This window comes from Amblyomma mixtum, chromosome 2 (assembly GCF_055824585.1).
Source record: "Amblyomma mixtum isolate Tamu chromosome 2, ASM5582458v1, whole genome shotgun sequence".
Classification (NCBI taxonomy): domain Eukaryota; kingdom Metazoa; phylum Arthropoda; class Arachnida; order Ixodida; family Ixodidae; genus Amblyomma; species Amblyomma mixtum.
Genome location: NC_143013.1, coordinates 190,381,623 through 190,401,821, shown reverse-complemented (window position 1 = coordinate 190,401,821; position 20,199 = coordinate 190,381,623). Strand labels below are relative to the sequence as shown.

Here is a 20,199-nt window from a genome sequence, read left to right as displayed (position 1 = left end):
CTATTTTTAAGGAAGCGCTCAGACTCCGCCCCCCTTCCCCCACTATTCACGCGGCCTGTCATCATTCTGTTTACGGGACAGCATCCTGTACAAAAAGAACTATGAGCCGACGGAGCCTGTCTATCTGCTCGTTATACGAGCAGATAGACAGGCCCCTTGGTTTCTGTGGCTGTTGGCTTCTGTCATATTTACAACGAGCCCCTCTTTCCCCTTCCTTGTTTGCTTAATTGCTTAGCGAGGGCCTCGATTCTGGCAGCCTTGATGCCATAGGAAGCATAAGAGGGTTCTCACACAGCTCCCACCCTCTCCGTTCGATGACGTTCTACGTCACACCTGCGGTAACTCAGGACGTTCTACGTCCGCCGCTTATGAACGTGGGTGGCGCTGATGAACACTCTCAAGGTTAGGTTACTTGTAAACATAAATACCCCCGAAAGCAGAAGGTTTGACAGCCGTCGCCGTAGCTCAGAGGTAGAGCACCGGACGCGAATTCGGAGGTCGTGGGTTCGGATCCCAGCGGCGGCATGTGGTTGTTTTTTCTTCTGCTTTTCTAATGAATTAGCTTTAAGCGATGACATATTCTAAATTGATCAACACCACAAAATAAATGAATAAATTTAGAAAAAAAAATCCCCTGTGCCCCTTGGTTTCTGTGGCTGTTGGCTTCTGTCATATTTACAACGAGCCCCTCATTCCCCTTCCTTGTTTGCGTTATACGTAATGCCTTTCGCGATGAAGTCTTGCAGGCGTGCCACGATGACCCTTCCTCTGGTCACCTTGGTTTCCCCCCAACGTTGGAACGCATACGGCAAAAGTATTACTGGCCCAAGCTCGCGGTGGTTGTGATACACTACGTCCGAACTTGCCGCGAGTGTGAACGTCGCAAGGCGTGGTCGACTAAGCCGGCCGGACTATTGCTGCCTATTGATCCACCACAAGTTGCTTTCTACAATGTCGGCATGGATTTACTCCGCCCCTTTCCGGAGTCTTCGCTGGGTAACCGGTACATTGTGGTCGCCACCTACTAGCTAAGTCGATACTGTGAGACGAAGGCTCTTTCCCTTGGAACAGCTGCGGAAATTGCCACCTTCTTCATGCACAGCATCGTTCTTCGTCATGGCGCACCCGCGGTAGTTATAACAGACAGAGGAATGGCCTTTAGCTCGGCGCTGACAGAGGAAATTATGCGACTCAGCGGCACCAGTCACCGACGAACAACAGCTTATCATCCGCAAATTAATGGACTCATTGAGCGCCTAAATGAGACGATCGCCGACATGACTTCCATGTATGTCGACGACGACTACCGAAACTAAGATGCAGTACTTCCTTACGTTGCGTTCGCATATAACACTGCGCTACAAGAGACGACTCACTTCACACCGTTTCGCTTAGTCCACGGTCGCGAAGCTATGACTATGCTCGACGCAGTGCTGCTTCCTGGTAGTGTAAACTCCTCTGTCGTGGGGGCCGACTGCGTTGTTCACGAAGCCGAGGCCACCCGCCAACTTTCTCGGCTGCATATCCGGCGTCAACAACAAAAAGGCTCTCACCGTTACAACCATCCCCACAGGGATGTCAGTTACCAGCCCGGAGAAAACTTTTGGGTGTGGAGCCCAATCCGTCAGCGAAGGTGCTCTGAAAAGCTGCTTCGGCGATGCTTTGGCCCGTATTAAGGGATACGCCAACTCGTTGAGGTAAACTATGAAGTTGTCTCTCAAGTAACTGTTTGTTCATCTAGACGACCAACGTCCGAAGTTGTGCATGTTGCACGAATGAAGCCTTACCACGCCCGTTAGCAGCTCACTCGTGTCTACCTTCGGGCGCCGAAGACTAAGGTCTTCAGCGTGCGCACCCTTCGAGATGGTGGTGGGCCAGAACCGCCTCAAGGAATTCGACAACATCAACGCCCATACCACACTCGCCGTGCTGTCCAACCACAACACGCTGCAGCTTGAATACTTCGTCGGACAGAGCACCCACGCCTCGGTTTCGGGAACGCTGAACGGCTGCGTGCTGTTCGAACTGAAAGTAGGCGTGATGTTCGAACTGAAAGTTCGAACTGATGTCCTGACGAATAAGAGCATAAAGGTCATGGCTTTCTCCATCCTTATAGCCCATGTGGTCCAACCTTCCGCATATAAGATTATTGTGTTTCAGTGCCTCTCCCTCCTCGCGTACGAGATCAAGACGACCGAGACAGTGGATTCGGCGTCCGTCGCCGATAATTGCTATATGCACCAGGACTGCTGCGCCTCTGCACGGGCACTCCATGAACAGCAGGTGTTCGTGCCCCAAAATCCCAAGCCCGGGGAAGCGGCTGTCGGCCCATCGATTTATCGATTATCGATTTTCAGTGTTAATTGCTGATAACGTACGCGGCTAAAAACGTTCATAAATCGATAAATATACCATACACTTATTGAGACAGTTGTAGTGAAGTGTAGAGGTGTGTTACCAACTCGTAGAGGTGCTTGAGATGAAACATTGCAAAGAAAGACGTACCTGTTATGCAGAAGTAACTCATTCTTTAATGCCGCCAGCGTGACTCCTTAAATTTTTTCTTTGTTATTTTTGGAGTGGTAGGGGGTAATTAACCCCAAACAATACACCCAGCCTACACATGCTGTTGAACTTTGATTAAATTATTTTCCAGATCCATGGGACACAGCCAAAGCCATGAGAGTTGCTACGGATTTCATATGGGCTTGTAAGAGCACTGCCATTGCCGCAAATATTCCAGGGACAATCCATAAGGTACGTCACTCTTAGATTTATTCGAGAAATAGCGAAACAGTGCTTTGTTTATTCTGACTGAACATATGTAAATATTGGAATAAATAGCAAGGGCCATAAAAACCAGAAGAACATAAAAAAGGCGTTACGCGCTTCGCAGCTATATTTAGCGTCCAGGATTGAAGAAGAATACGAGGATGTTTCGTTATAATCCGTTCGAGCCCTAAATTGCCCGTCTGCTGAAACCCATGCTTGATTGAGCGCGTTTTATTGCTTTGCATAAGTACCACACGTTGCAAGTACAAAATTTTATGTGTAGTAGCTTCCATGCCCTTGTCGTCTCCCAGCGCGGCGCCCAATAGGAGAAAATCACCTTTATGTAATATATTGTGAAATGAGATGAATTAATGGTCGCTGGCGTAGCGCGGGCACTTCGCCCCACGCCACTGCCAGCTTTGTCTTCTTCGTCACAATATTGACAAGAGGAAGCCTTTGGCTCCCGAATTATATTACGACATTGTTTGCCCTGGCGAATGTAGTGCTGCGTCTGTGCCTGTAGGCAAAATAAGAAAATAAAATACTGAAAACAGCGTAATCTACACCTATTCACTTAGCCTACCCTATGCACTCCATTATTGAAATGCAAGTTAAGCCTTTGTCAGCAGAATCAAACGGAGTGTAAAAATCACAAGATACCGGCACATGATAACATTCTCGTGGGCTCCGAGCCACGTCGGGATAGCGGGAAACTAGATAGGAGGCCGACGTGGTTGATGAGCTTGCAGCGGTGCAATCAAGAAAGTGAACATGCTTCATAGAGACCGCATGATGTTAATACGCACTAAATTGAAGGAAAAATTGCAAGCTGCTTGTGTCAACGAAGGAAACCACCAGCTGCGCTCGGTAAAGCAAATCTCGGTAGAATGGAAATCATGCAGGCAATAGGAACGTCTCATAAAAGTAACATTTTGTCCTCTTCTCAATGAACCCAAACACCTGAGAGAATTTTCTGTTGACAACATAAGGCTCTATGTTGAGAGGAGCTCGCACTAAACCCTGTCTCTTTCTCGCATACGAATCTTTAAACACTGATAACAAAATATTTTACTCCACTTTACAACGAACATATTCGTACACACCCATTTTTACTCTTAGGTGAAATTGCACTTCTAGATTTGTTACGTGTTTAGAGGTTTTAAAAGAAAGCACATGTCTTAAACTGTACCGATGATAAATTATAGTCCATTTCATACAATAGACTTTGTATACTTTGTGTTTAACGCATGATGGTCTTAGTTAGCTTTGTGTAAAAAAAAAACAACACAACCCAACATCACTTTCTCTAAGTCTTTTACCGTTCTTCTCTGCTATAGTCCACATGAGAAAAGTAGCTGGGAGGTGTCTTACTGAATGCAATAAATATTTCTCATTAATTTCCTACTATGTTCACCCTTGCTACTGCAAACAAGAGCTGACATTCTATGTCTGCGCCTCAGCTCCCGCCTGCATAATATTGCATTTCCTTGTAATCTTTGAGTATGAGAGTGCTAATTAGTGCTCGTGCAATCTTTATTCGTCGTCAAACACACCTGCCTCGTTTTTGCTGCCTTATGCGGGTCGCCTTCACATGAGCAAGTCCTCTTTCTTGTCTCTGTGGCTGTCCTTACTGGACTTCAGCTCTTGTGTATGTTACGCATTATGGTTATTTGTTGATGGCACGATCCATTGAAAATACTTAAAACCGAGTAAGAAATCTAAGAGTTGTGTTGCACAGGCGGTCGCCGAAGCAAGCGCTCCTTCTTGTCTGTTGCAGGCGGTGTGCAATCGTTAGCGTCTATCCTGTATCGCATCGCTCGCCATGCAGACTCTACTCTTAGAGCAATCTCGCATCTATTCTAACATTACTTCAATCCCTGGTGTGCATCAGTGAAATCGCACCACTAGTGCCTACATCGCGAGCCTTGAAACACCTTCGCACCAGCATCAATGCTATTTACGGGGCGACATCCTCAAAAGAGGTGTCTTGATAGCGATGCCACTTTGCTAAGTGCACTTCATTATTTGGCGTGTGTACCGCAGAGGCTAGCCTCAGTGTGTGCAAGCACAAAAGCTGAATCGACCTTTCCACAAGCCTTGATGAAATAGACAAACATACTTGGCAATCTGAACGCGTCAGAGAGTTCCGCCCCTGGAAATAAGGCTTTTTGCTTTTCGCCCACACGTGCGTGTGGAGCGCGAAGTCCTATTACGCAGATCGACCAGCGGCGTCGTGAAGGCGGGCGACAGCGCAGTTTTTTGGAATGGCTGAATAAGCTAATTTTCAATGATGGCGCAAGTCAGCCTTAAAGTGACGATTGCTGTTCCCGTCTGCAATGTCAAGAACAATGTCGTACAACTCAGAACTGGCGCAGAAGTCAAGGAACTGCCGCACGCATCTCACGGCAAGGCTCCGCTTCATCATTTGACACTTAAGGGCACAAGCCAAACGCAAAAAAAATGTTCTGGGAGAGCGAGGATATTTTTTGTCACAGCGTCATCCCAATCCTACCAGACCTGTAGCAAAGTTTGACGAGGTCCTAGTGAAAGCGGGCCCGTGTGTAAGATACATGGCACTGCCTCATCTCAGGCGCACTTGTTCGGTTCACTACGTATGCATACCCATGCGAGTCTTAGGTATGAGAAAAGTCTTAGTAAAGAGAATGAAGAACGGAGACCGTTTCTAATTTTTTTCAACACCCACTTTGCTTGAAAGGTACAGCGCACACTTCAGAAGAGTAAGCCCACAGTAAACGAACTGAATATTAGGAGTGCCTGTTGTAAAAAATATGAAATAGAGAGCACGGCGGAGGTCAGTTAGAACTCGGAACAACGAGCAGACGTGCACGACTGCAAAAGTGTGCGTTGTTTTATTTTTTTTATTGCGTTATGAGGTCAGGCTTCCAGCAGCAAAGAAGACGTACAGCGCCGTATGGGAAACCGTTCAAATTGATCCATGTGCTCAGTCAGCTTCGGCGGCTAAGATTTACGTGGCGCTTCGATTTGCGTTGACACCTGCTCTCTTTCGCTGAATTTTTATGCTACATTCAGTTTCTCTTCTTCGTGCAACATCCATTCGTCATCAAGGACGTTGTCTGGTGCCCTTCCTGGCCTAAATCTCCTGAATCTAAAAGAAATTCCTGAAACGAACTTCACTCAACATAGCTACATATATCACAAAGCATTGTTGAAAGATCGTATTGTGGCGCTTTTACTCAACGTGATTGATTCTATTAATATCGCTTACATACATTACACAGACTTAATAAACATCCGGTAATATTGCAGTTACTGAACTTTATTGATGCTATTAATAGTAACAATGCATTACGATGATTCTTCTGTGTGTTTACAAAAAAAGTCTGAAAGCGATATGTTATTTATTGTGGTAGCATTAGAACCGTCTTCAGCGCAAAAAGCCTACGGCATAGGAGGCGGTGAGTGAAGCCTTGGGGGGAGAGGCAAATTCGGCACAAGAAGTATGAACGAGGGGGAGAGAGAGAAGGGAGAAAGTGGAGAGAGCCGAGTCGGTGATAGGCGACGAGCGGCGTGATGAAAACCACGGGCGTCAACAAGAGTCGAGACGGGGTGGGGGGGGAATGGCGACGGAACGACGCACTGTAACGGAATGACTGCATGACCATAGAGTTTCTTACTATTACCTAGACTGAAAGCTGGCAACCTGTCCGTGGGAGTTTGCGTGGAGACACGTCGAGACCACTTCAGCCCATGGGCGCACAAAGCATCATGGTGGGGGGGGGGGGGGGGGAGATACCGACTGCAGAACTACAACTTTTGGCCAAAAAATAGTGCAAAAATAAAGGTGTTCGATAAATACGAATGTCCCAACATTCAATATCCTGTCTGTAAATTGCAAAAAATAAGCAGAAAAGCATATCAATGCAAAGTTTGCCCAAAATAAAAGATGGCTAGCTTTCCTATTGGGCATGTAATGAACACTACAAAAACTAATATTTCGTAATTAAGAGGTGCATTTTCAAAAGTATATATGTTTAAAAAATCTCTGCCTCTCCCGTAAACGAGAGTAGAGTAAGCATGAAATGTTTACGGGCCGAATGTCATCTCGGTGGACACCCGAACCGCACCGTACAGGAAGGGAGGAACGCCACCACCCGTTCAACGCAATGCCTTGCCATTTGAACGCAAGGTTTTTTGAGGAAAGGAAATGGCGCAGTAATTCTCTGCCATCTCGGTGGACACCCGAACCGCACCGTAAAGGAAGGGAGGAACGCCACCACCCGTTCGGCGCGATGCCTTGCCCTTTGAACGCAGCGCTTCTCCCCCGGATCACGAATGACAACGAAGTGTAACGTGGCATTTATGTGCTTTTTGCACGCGTTATTAGAAATCGGAAATTATAATTCCGTGCATTATCAAACCCACAGCTCCACTGATATCTTGATAAACATTGAGAAGGCACTGGCAGCAGTTATTTTTTGTCTCATTTGGAGACCAACCGGCGCTTGCATGCCGGTCGTGTAGGAGGGCTTAGAGAGTCTCGTTAAATCTCGTTAAATCTCGTACGGTGCCCGGATGTTCTCGTTTCAGAGCCCGGATGACTGGAATTCAGTGCCCGGATGAGTGGATTTCAGTGCCCGGATGACTGGAATTCAATGCCCGGATGAGTGGATTTCAGTGCCGGATGAGTGAATTTCAGTGCCCGGATGAGTGGATTTCAGTGCCCGGATGAGTGGATTTCAGTGCCAGGATGACTGGAATTCAGTGCCCGGATGAGTGGATTTCAGTGCCCGGATGATGGCTCTCGGTCTCGGCGTGACGTCACCACACTGCCGACAACGGGAGCTAAAAGCATTTCTTGCTTAAAAAATGTTGCTTAGATACTTTAAGAGGATTTTTAATGGCATTTCGGAAAAGTGAAACCTTTTATTGGCGTCGGCTGTTGTTGCGTTTTGACTACTATGGCTTTTGCACACTGCGTTCGCGCCAAAGTCATCTGCGCACGCACGAATAGCGTTTTTGGAATGAAACATTTCAGTAGTGCCACTCCGTTTTCCCGAGCAAATACGGCTGTCCCGCAACAAGTAGCTCACCGTCCCATGGTGCTTTCATCGTCCATGGTGGCTGAAGTACAGCGCCGCCAGCTTTCCCTCAAGGTAATAGTAAGAAACTCAATGTGCATAACACCACCGGTAGTCGTACGCGGGGGACAATAATGTTAGCGAATACTCTGCCGCATGAGTCGAACTGATCGCCTATTTCTTTTGTTTTGCAGGAAGCACATAAACTGTGCGCTGCTATTCGCCTGTGCTACTCGTATGCAGAACCGTGCAGGAAAGTAAGAACAAAAAGATAGCGTTGTTTCATAGTTAGCGTTTCGTGGCATCTCGTGTCCAATGGCTTTGTACTTTAGCTTTTGGAACGGAAAAATACAAAAATTACTCTAATTTCTACACAGACTGTTCTCTATGTAGGGAGTGCGGAAATCAAGGAAAGGGAAATCTGAGAAAGTCGTCAGGCCGCTTCAGTGCGCTTCAATTTTCACAACAGAATGCTTTGCCATTGCTGTAGCTGCAGAAGAAATAAGAAAGAAAAACAGAGAACAGTGTTATGTTGACTTACACCATAAGCGTAATGACAGCAATAAGCCCCAGAAACGCGGTTGAACCCATGAGAGGAGACATAATACATATTGTAATAAAAGCTGATGCTCAAAGACGTAGAATAAAATTCTGCTGGGTTCCTTGTCACGTGCGGATCAGCGGGAACGAGAGCGCTGATGCATGTACCGCACTTGCCCGTAATATACATATAAAACAAGTAAACATACCGCATAAAGACTGCCCGAAATTTCTCCGAAATAACCTGAGAGCAAAATGGCTTCATTAGACAATGAGGTTAACAACAAGCTGCACTTTGTAATGGCCGTCTTGCGTGACTGCCAGACCTGTAGGCACCAGGAAGGATTATTGAATAATTTGATCTCGTCTCCGGATTGGACGCACACGCACACACATTACACTTCATGCTGAGAAAACAACACAAACCGCTTGGTGAAGAATATAGACACGAACTCACAGTAAACCTTGTCACAGTCTTATCTTCAAACTCAGGAAACTAAAAAAGAAGCACTTGATTCAAATTTTGAAGGAATGCAATCCTTTGACCCAGGGCTGCTCTTAGGTTTTAATGCCATTGTTAACATGTCGTGTTTTTAGCCTTTTAAAAGAAGCAGGCAGTCCTTAAGAAACTGTCCATTTTGATCCAGTGCTTCACTTTGCTATCTAATAATCTTCAGCCAATTTTTCGTTCCCGAGAAAGAGGCCAGCGACTTTATTTGATTGGTTGGGAGCCTCAAGATTCTTACCCCGCCAAGGCTGGCCGCTGAGGTTACCCGACGTTCTTTGAAGCTTTTACTGCTAGCCATTTCTAATATTTCTTTTCTCATTCTTCCTATGTAGTACTAACGTTTTAGGCCCTCTGCACCACTGATGTGCTTGTGAAAGTTTTTTTGGTGAATACTAATGTTAAAGTGCAGTGGCAAAATAATGTAATATTATTTCTTTTGTCACAAGGTGAGGCATGCACAATTGTATCCAAACAAACACGTCTTTGTATAGAATTGCCAGTAGAGCTTCGGCACAGTTTGATCAAAATTTCACCGTCTGCTAAAAATGCTGGATAACGTAAATATATGCAACAACAGCAGGCTGCAGGGATCAGCGAAAATAATACTGTTATAATACCTTTATTTCCTAATACGGCCGTAGTTTCTCTCTATCAAAGTTTATGAACTAAATGAGCATATGGCAAATGTTTTGTATTTTGCTGTAGAACGCTGACGAACACCTGAAGTGCCTTCGCAACTGCCTACTGAAAGTCAGTCGAATCACTGAAATTCTTCATCCTGTAAGTATTTTGTCTTTAAATTATTTTTTGAAGCCATGCCCCGAGCCAATCCCAAGCTATGGAAATCCATGCGATATTAAGCTTTGTAATGGTACGCATCAGTGACCGTATGAGCATGTTATGATGCAAATATTAACGCATAACCACAAACCTCGATAACTATATAGTAGCTGCGGCTCAAATTACAAGCTTGATCAGGATTTGCCCTGGATCGATGTTAGCAACTTTACGTCAGTGAATCAAGGAAACTAATGTCAAGGAAGCACGGGTTGGAAAGGAAGAAAGGCAATGCTTATTTATTAAAAAAGAACGTGTAGAGTGTATTCAGGCAGCAGAGGCTGTATGAAGGTTCAGGTCCACAACAATATGCTTGTAAAGCCAAGCGTCCACAAAACACGTTATCGAACGCATCTATACTCAGGAAACTGTAGTTAAAAGCAATTTTATTTTCTGCAGCATCAGGAAACGTCGATCACTGAAAATGTTAAAAATTACGCAAGTCTAACTGCCCGGTAGCTCAATACCAATAGTTATGTTTAAGAGACGGCCAATATATTTACTTTGGTGGAAGCATCTCGTTGAACCAGTGGTCAAAAGAATCGCCGCCTATTTTTTTATTGCATACGATTAAAAAGATGGTACCCTTGAATTTAGCTATTCAGCCGAGAAGGAAGCGGTTTTATGCCAGATAAAATATTTTCACGTGTTTACACTGCTAACATCACAATGTACATGTGTACACAATATCTGGCACCCATAGTGAGAACGATAATGTCGAAGCCTTCGAATCTGAAATGGTACTGCTACTCTAGCAGAAATCCGCGTTATGTGATTTTGGTTTATTAAGTCTCATTGCCTGTCGAGCTATCGCAATTTTTCTAACCTTAACTTGATATAATAACGTGTATTGCAGCAGTCCTCTCTTTTGCTGGCATTAGTATATGACAAGGTTTATCGTTCGAGTTCTCTTTTCATCCCCGTTTTTAATAAAATTTCTAAAACATTTTTTTTATTAGGGGAGGTTTTGTTTTGTGTTTCTCGTTTCTAATAGAATGTCCATACGATCTGCTAAGCGCCTTGTCCTCGCTAGCACTATTTTGGCCAAGTTTTCAAGCAGCATTAGTAATTTACAAACGGGAGAGACGAATGCCAGCAGTTTTTGTTTGCCTCTGAGCTTCATATTCTCCTCCCTCGTTGATGCTTTGTTGCCCGTGAAAGTGATCCTCAGTTGCCTTGTAACGCACTCGAGCCGCAGTGGCTTATCCGGGTCGAAATGAACAAGGAACTTGGAAGCCACAATTGCCTGCTTAACTTTCTGAACAGCTTTTTCTTGCCCCTTGTTACACTGCCACTTCGCCCCTTTAGCTAGGAGGGCGTACAGCGGAGCCAGCACAGTGGCCAGATTGGGCAAGAACTTGCTGTAATAATTTACAAGTCCGAGAAAAGCTTTCAGCTCGCTCACCGAAGTAGGTTCTGGGGCTTCGACAACGGCTTTGATGTTATCGTCCTTCGTCCGCAGACCCTTAGCGTCGATCCGATGGCCGAGAAAAGTGACTTCGTTTCGCTGGTGTTTGCACATATCCTTGTGCAGTCGGGGACCGTATTCACACAGTCGCTGCAGCACCCTCTTCAGCCTTGACATATCGTCCTTTTTTTCACCGATGATAATATCATCCAGGTGCACCTGCACTCCTGGAATATAGCCCAGCAGCGCGTCCATCCGCCTCTGGAATATAGCTGGAGCAGAACTTGCGCCAAAAGGTAGTCGGTTGAAACAGAAGAGGCCTTTCTGAGTGTTGAGGACTGGTATGTTTTTGGCATCCCCGTCTAAAGGTAGCTGGGTTTAGGCTTGGCGTAAGTCCAACGTCGTAAATACTTCTCCGCCATTTAGCTTAGCAAAAATGTCGTCCACTCGAGGCGACGGGTACTGTTCCAACACTGTGGCTGCATTCACTGTCACACGAAAGTCTCCGCACACTCGGAGAGGCCCATCGCCCTTTAAAACGGGTACCACTGGCGTTGCCCATTGGGCGGTTGTCACCGGCGCCAGGACATCTTGCGCAACCAGTTGGTCCAGCGCTTCCGATGTCTTATCCCTCAAAGCGTAGGGGACCATACGGGCCTTAAAAAAATTTGGACACGCATTTGGACCGTACCCGGAAAGCTTTTCCCGTCGCAAGTAGCAGTCATGCTGAGCTGTCCGACGACTGGAAGTTCGCCCAAGAGGCAGGATAGCTTAAGCTGCGATTTGCGCAACGGCGGCCACAGCGCCTCGTACTTCCGGAACGTAGTTACGGAGATGACACTCACGGGTTTTCCTGTGTCCACCAGCATAGTAAAAGGGACGTTATTCCAATTAATGTCCTTGCAAATTGGCTGAACCTTGCGGCTGCTGGCTTCTTGGTGGAGAACCGCTACAATAGCGTACAGGGCTTCGCTGCCATCCGAGCTCGTGTCCCATGCTGCTGTCATTGCGTACGAGCCCTGGCTTCGTTGGCATGCCTGGTGCGATACGTGCCGAAGCAAACTTGTGCTGGACTGGCACATTCGGCACAGATGTCCTCGTTTGCCTCACCGGTGGCATACCTCGTGAAGGTGTTTGAATTCCTCCTCAGTGTGCGACTCGCCACCACACCTTCCACGAGTATCGCGCTTCTCCAGCCTTGGGCGCGGCTTCGATGAACGGCTCTTTTGTCGGGCAAAATGTACCTTTCCTGGCTCTGCAGAGTGCATGCTTTTGGCGTTCTGGGAGGATTTCTGTGCCGAGACAGCAATGTCTTCCGCTTCCTCTAGTGCAAGCTTCCGTTGAGTCAGTAAATGTCGCCAGACGTCTTCATCTTGCCCACCGCGCACAATTCTGTCCGGTAACATGCGCTCCCGTGACGTTCCGAAGTTGCCCTTCTCCGCTAGCCGTCTAATTTCCGCATGAAGTCATGGGCAGATTCCCCGTCTTTTTGCGAGCGCATGAAGAAAGCACAACCTGCCTGTTCTCGTTAACTCTTGGAGCGTAGTGGTCTTCCAAATGCCGGACGACTTCTTCGTAACTCAGCTCATTCACTTTTTTTGGATGACACCGCCGCTGCACCACTCGCACCGCACTATCTGTGAAAGAAGCTATGAGTAGCGCTCGCTTCTTCGTTTGTTCCGCGATGCTATGGGCTTCGAAGTAAGCCTCTAGCCAAACACGATAATCAGGTCACGTACTTTCTGCATCTGTCATTTCCGGTGGCCGCCCGGCCCTAATTCTTGCCCAGGTGAATTCGCCTAGCGCCTGCGCGCTATCTCGTCCCCACTGTTATATAGCATAAAGCAGGAATGACGCAACAAGAACGAACGATTTAGTCAGGCAGCTCCTTTTATAACCCGCCGGTAGCGTTGTGATCACGTGGTCATGACAAGGTTTGCCGACGACTCATCACAACTTAGATCAAAATCAACAGCTCATGGTTTCTTCCTTCTCATTTCATTGTTTTCGATTTCATACCGGGAAAATTAACGTCGTCTAACGGCTTAATTCAAGCTGCGAGTTCAAACATTCACCGCAGGAAATGTTTGGTTTAGTGCCATTGACGAAGTGCACTTTTTAAACTCCATTTTCATCTCAGTACTACCTTGAAGACTACACCTTGAACGCAACAGAATTTACCACCAAGATACTGGTAAGTTTCCTTTTATGATTCTATTCACCCGTCTCACATCAACGTGAAGTAATTATGTGCACATTATAGCAAGTTTTGGCAAACCTGTCAAGCCTCTTTTTAACCTGCAATAAACCAAACGGGAAGCTGTACGGCCGATCGAAGAAACAACGAGACGCCAGTATTGATCAAGGATTCGTGCTTCACTCCTCACGCAAGCAGGAGAGTTGTATCATCATCACATGGCCAGAAATGCTACAGCTGGTGTTGCTCGCGATTAATGCAGGCTGGAGAACTTGCCTTCAGTGCGCAGAGCTAGACATGTCACTATGGGCAGGTATTCGGCGGGCACTTGGAGCAGAAAAAGCAATATTTTGCCTTTTCAAAGACATGTTTTAACATCGAACACAATAGAGAAAAACTCCAGAAAATCTCAGGATTTACTCGCCCGTCTCTGTCATGAAAAAAAAAAGCTAATCCATGCACAAACGTCATTCTACGCTAGAAAGATATGTTAACGAAGAGTACTGATTCAGAAGTATTGAAACGGTGGTGCTTTATACTAAACAATCATTACAGAACTCTTTATTAAAAACAAACTTTCATTAAGCAGCAGAAAACCTTCATTATGCAAAATTCATGCTTTTGTTGGATCATGCCTTCCGAAGGAAGAAATTATCCACAACACGCAATGAACATAAACTCGATAAAGGAGATAATAAATGCCAAACGCGCAATAAACTTTCATCTAAAAAGTTGACATATTTAGACCTCAATGATGTCATTGCAAAGAAAGTTTTGTTGCGCGCTTTGCAAGTTGTCTTAAAGAGCCGGTGATTAATATTAAAAAAAGGGGGACAGCAAATAAAATAATAAACCACGATCACCACACAGCCACCACACCGAAATATTTCCAAGACAAGTTTGCCAGCAACAAAAAATGAATATATGTATTTTGCGCAAAATACAGTACCTAATCAGTTCTGTAAAAAATCGAGGTCTAGCCGATCCCACCGCTCATTCTGAGCAAATATAAAAGTGGCAGGGGCTTAAAACAGTAAGCCGAGTACACGCGCGAAAGCATGCGACCCTTAAGCTGCACCCTGAGGGCTTTCGTTTGCTTATCATCATATATACAGAATTTGTTATTCTCTATTTAAAATTCATAGATGGCTGCGTGTCCTCGCATTAGTACCACCGCAGCGATTGGGCCGTGTGCCGCTGCACTGTCAGGTGGTTCTTTCTATCACAGCCAACGTCAGCGATTGTGCGACCCATGTTGCTCTCCCGAACAGCCTCTTGCGGCCAGTCATTAACTCTCACGTGCCACGGCGGTCAGTTCGTTTGTTTATCATCAATTTGGAGGCCGGATTTTTAGGCACTAAAAAGCACGTTTTAGGCGCCATAAATAGGCGGCTAAAATTGCATTTTAGTCACCTAACGGAACAAAATAGGCACTATAAACTTTATCAAAAGTGCACACAGTTCCGAACTTCAGCGCGCAATATCTGCCGTGATTAAAACAAAAACACAGCAGGAATGATTTGGGACCTTAAGCAAGGTGCGAACATTAGAAGACTTTTTTTTTTTAAGGCTGTCGCGCAACTTTTCGTAGAGTACACATGCTTCAGCAAAGCAAAAGGGACGGCTACAATCCTTTTAAAACACTTTGGTATACCTCGAAACAAACAATTCGCTTGACGTGTACAAAAGTACAAACAATGAATACCTTAACAGGAGGCCATGTATTTAGAAATTGATAGAAACATTGTCAATTCAAAGCATCTGACAAATGAGTTCAGTCTTCGCTTACAAAGGAATTGAACTTATTCATTGCAGGCATACACGATGCTTCACCAGTAATAAATATGGTGTCATTTGTGTAAACAGTGTTTTATAGTTTGTGGTTTCACGTGTCTGGAGCCACGCGACTATCAAATGGTGCCTGCCATTAGAAGGGTGTGAAAACCATCAATAAGAGATGCTAGAAAATGTTTACACACAGTGCTGCTTGATGCGGAATATGCCGAGAAGAATCATAGTTTTGCACGGGCCTACGTACACCCACTAGGATCCATGGTAAAATAAACATCATCCATCTAGAAGTCACTGTTAAAGCAATGGAAGCAGTCATTGATTCATTTAATCTATGGTTTGAGTGCACGAATGCGTTTTCGTATGTATGCACGACTGCCGGCTGTCTAGTGTGGCCTGCTCCAACAAGATTACCGCCAAATGCCATTTGATGAAGATGGCATGCGGCTGGGGCACAAGGAACGAAAATAAGGCAGGTTGCCCAGGTGGAAATTTTAACCAGTTAAACTGTTTAGAACAGGTTTATGGAACATTTTACAGTTGGTTTCAATTGGAACCAACTGGGAATTATTTGGACGAACCTATAACTTACTCTGTATACTTTCTGAAATGTGGTGCCATCTGGTCAAGTACCACTTAAACAGCCAAAGTCATCAACAAGCTGCTACGATAAAATGGAAGAAAATAAGAAAAGGTTGCTTCGATATTTTCGGCTGACGTGGTTGCCATTGTGTACGCATCCGACGTACACAATACACAACTCACGAGGTCATCTAATGTTGCCACGTTTTTGTTCTACTCAAAACCGAAATGGATTCGAATGCAAACAGAATCTGAAAGCAAAACCACAGCGTATTTAAGGCTCCTTTTCTGTAAAATAGGGTGTTTTAGGCACCGACGTCGGAAATAGGCATTTATAGGCACTGACACCCAAAATAGGCATTTATAGGCACTATAAAAAGAGAATTAAACATATCGTCAACACCTAATTCGTGCTTATATGTAAAAATGGTGCGCCTTGAAGCGTTGCAAAAAATAGGCATTTGCCTAAAATCCGGTCTATAATCATCATATATGCAGAATTTCTCATTCTATACTTAAATTCATAGAAAGCTGCGTGTCCACGCACTAGTACCACCGCAGCGATCAGGCCGTGTGCCGATGCACTGTCAGGTGGTTGTTTCTATCACAGCCACCGTCAGCGATTGCGCGACCCAAGTTGCTCTCCCGAACAGCCTCTCGCGGCCAGTCATTAACTCCCACGTGCCACGGTGGTCAGTTTGCTCACAACCCGGTGGGAAGGCTGTGATGACGCCGCATACTTACATGAATTAGGTGGTGCGACGCCCTCCTCCGAATGGCTACAGCTGGCGCCATGCTCCTCCGAATTGAACCGTACTGCCTCCCACTGGCTACAGCTTGCGCGAAGCTCCTCCGAACTAACTCGGCTAAGCTCGGGTTAGTTCGGAGCACAAGACCAGATTCCTGCTGGTTGTCGTACAAGAAAGTGCGAATGATTCTTGCGCAGGGTTTGTCCGCGTGAAAGAGTGCTTTCCCATTAATAAATGTGCACATTCAAGCTGTGCCCGCACTACATCTATAACAAGTCGACAGAGATAAGACCGCTTACGTGTGAGAAAGCGTAAACACGCCGGCTCACATCAGGAATGCAGTCGCCGCGCGCTGCGGCGCGGTGTAACCTGATGCTACGCAACAGGCAATTCTACCACCACATGGCTGTACGTAGCCACCGCCACACCCCTTCTGATAACCGCCGAAGGTTGCATTCGGATGCGCCGACCGTCTGAATGATGTCACTCTCAGCCTTACATTTTGAGGTCTCTCGTAGTCCTCATACCAATCTAGGCGCAGTGGTGCAGCGGTTAAGCGGTGCGCCATGGCTCTTCGATGGCAGGTGCTCCCAATGCTGGAGTTCGTGCTATGCAGGTTGCTCTTCCGTAGTAACCCCATGCGGACAATCCATAATTTAACTGCCACGTGCCAGGCTGAATGAGGATGCCATCATTTATGGACACCGTCGAGCGTTAAAACGAACACACGCACAGACACAAACACATACATAGGAAACGTTATCGCTCAGTGGGGCAAGGAAGGCTGGCGCCTTAAAGAAAGCTTTATTTCCCGCCACAAATGAAGACACGAAATACGAAAACCTCGGTTTAACTACCAAATTTCCGATGATGCGGTATGGTGGCATCTATTGGGGCTTGGTAAGAAATGTTTTTTTTTACTGTGTGTATTTAGTTTGTGGCGAAGTAATGCAATCCTGCAGAAAGCAATGACGAGCTCTGCACCGTCTACGTGTCCTCCCTGCTACAGACTGACACGAAGCATTGCTAATATCTTGCATCGCTCAGGAAACAAGTGCCATTAGTGGAATATTAGATAACTACAGTTATGCGAGCGCAAAATCTTGAAATTCTAGAACAGTCTTATTACCAGTAGGAGCCTCTCCTCTCGAGAACATTAAGTTTTAATAGTGCACTGGATTTAAGCTTAGAAAGGCGTGGTGGCCGATGTCTGAGGGCGATATCTGGCCTCCTTGCCGTAGTCTGCTGAGCTGCCATTTATTTAAATCCTCGGAATCATTGACAGCGGCATTTTCTTCAGTGAAATCTGCCTAAAACGGAGCGCATCCTTTTTAGCACTTGTCCTCCGCGGTGTCCTAGTAATGAACTACATGGACGGTATATCAGGTACTGCATAATATTCGCTACATCGGCTATGGCCAGAGCAGCCTCACAATTTTTTTTTTACTGGTGTATACCCTTGTCTATAAAGTCTATAGTGTTTCTATAAGCCGCCGCGGTGGCTCAGTGGTTATGGTGCTCAGTTGCTGGCCCGAAAGACGCGGGTTCGTTTCCGGCTGCGACGGTAGAATTTCTATGGAGGCGAAATTCTAGAGGCCCGTGTACTGTGCGATGTCAGAGCACGTTAAAGAACCCCAGGTGGTCGAAATTTCCGGAGCCCTTCACTACGGCGTCTCTCATAGCCTGAGCCGCTTTGGGTCGTTGAACCTTATAAACCAACCAACTACAGTGTTTCCATACAGGATTCCTATAGACTAGTCCATAGAAAATGCAAATCCTGCAGAAGGTCTATAGAGATAATTTACAGGTTGATGGCAATACATCTTTAGTATAAATATATAAAAGGAAATATCAATAGGAAAGCAAGACGCCTATGAAAAGTCTGTAGTAAGCCTATACACTATTACTGTAAGGGAGTAACTTGTCTGTTGTTGCGCTTAAAAAAGAAAATAGTACCATAAATAAAAACAGTAAATAGTTATGGGCAGAAAGCGAACTTACCTTTCAGACCTTTTTTTCCGCCTTTCCTTTGTCTTAATCTTTGCCTATCAGCGCGGTTTCTCAAGTATCTTAACGCATGACGGAAAAATACCACCTGTCAACACAATGAAAGCACGAGAGAAAGGCAAAGCTCTCCTTACTGCTTCTCAGCCGCTGCATATGCGCTTTCACAGTGTATTATTATTTGGTGTGCTATCCCACGCACCTGTGCACCTTTATGTTTTTTTTTTTGCCGAAATGTGGAGGGCACCTTTTGCCAAAAGACTACAGATATGCTCTCCGCACTGTTGATGTGGTCAAGAGCTTCGTGACTGGATAGAAGAAAAACACTGCAACAAATAACGTCTGTTCTCTATAAGCCCCATTACATCAACCAGATTTCTTTTCCACTTATTACTATTAGGAAAGCGGTATTTAGTGATTTCTGGGCTATCTGATAAAGCTTTCGTAGTATGTAATAAAATGTCATTATTCTCTAATTCAGTTTCACTCATTTGTTTTCAGTGCGAGAAAGTACCGCTCGCTTTCTTCTGGTGAGCGGCGGTGAGACTCGAACGTCATCTGAGAGTAGAGCAGCATAAAACGCAAATTCAGGCAGGTCTGTACGTAGGCACGCATTTATATCTACGCCCATCACTCTTCTCGAAAGAGAAGTTTTAGTCGTGGAGCCTTAAGTTGAGCCGAACGTGCTCAGAGAAGTAGGACTGATGCTGGAGTCAAATTAACGATTGTGTAGGAAGTCACAGCTGGTGTTGAGCGCTGTTTCAAGCAAACATTGTTCCAACACTACGTCGATACGGTTCTTGCTGCAGTCTTCGTCAATCGTTGCACTCGCGGGTTGTGCTACATCACCGATACATATTGCGTCCCTACCAGCTGCAACGAAGCCAATAGCTACTTGAGGTAGCTTTCGACAAAGATTTCTTCACTGAAGGTGGGCCTCGCAAACCATCGTTTGTGCCACACGTTTTCCTGAGCGCCCAAATCTAAGCATAAACTAAGAGGGCTAACTGGACTTTAACACAGCGCACTATAAAAAATAAAGCCAGGTTGTGGAGTAGCAGCCGTCTCACTCCGGTCATCTCCCCTTCGCCGTTTCCTGTTCCCACTGCGTCGCCGACTTCTTACTTGCCCTGAGGAGAGGGTTGGCCACCATAATTCAGAAAAGTATCTTGGATGCCGATGTTCAATACAATAAAAAAATATCAGGCTCATACGAATACCGATACAAGATACAGAACCAGAATTGATTTCCGATTCAGGTACTCGAAGCTGCATCGACGATACTCCGATGTATTACAGCAATCTGTTAGTAAAGCTGATAACACGATTAGCTAAGTTTAAGGGTTTCTGGAATACATAGTGAGGAGAGCACATCAATTTAACTTCATTTTGTTGTCATGCACACCTTAGCCAAACAACAAATTCAGGACGGCACATAGTTGACCTAAAGTGCTGTGAGGCGAACGTGTTTAGCACGGTGTTGCTGCTTGTGTCACTGATGTGTGGTTAAGGTGTTATGTAGACAATTGTTTGTGAATCTTATACGCTGGAGACACTGGAGGGCGTTTGGGAGGCCTCCGTCTTATCCTACGCCTTTCTGCAAACATTCTCCAACGACCTAGACAGGGATAGCTACATATGCGTTGGCACGCTCGGCTGCGGAACGGATGGATAGTGGTTCGAATCACATCGTGCAGAAAGATTTTTTTTTCTCGTCTAACACCTCTGCTGACAACCTTTTGTCGACTATG

The 20,199-nt window shown here is 45.6% G+C and overlaps 1 protein-coding gene across 1 annotated transcript in view; it reads left to right on the top strand.

Moving 5' to 3' along the window:
• LOC149361883 (uncharacterized) overlaps window positions 1–18,764 on the top strand; it is a 53,193-nt gene extending 34,429 nt beyond the window's left edge. Inside the window, exons 2-6 of the mRNA XM_089569615.1 lie at window positions 2,657–2,757; window positions 8,027–8,089; window positions 9,586–9,660; window positions 13,266–13,318; window positions 18,680–18,764. Coding sequence (XP_089425741.1) covers window positions 2,657–2,757; window positions 8,027–8,089; window positions 9,586–9,660; window positions 13,266–13,318; window positions 18,680–18,764 — 377 coding nt within the window. The remainder of the gene's footprint in view (window positions 1–2,656; window positions 2,758–8,026; window positions 8,090–9,585; window positions 9,661–13,265; window positions 13,319–18,679) is intronic.
• Window positions 18,765–20,199: the final 1,435 nt, after the last annotated feature.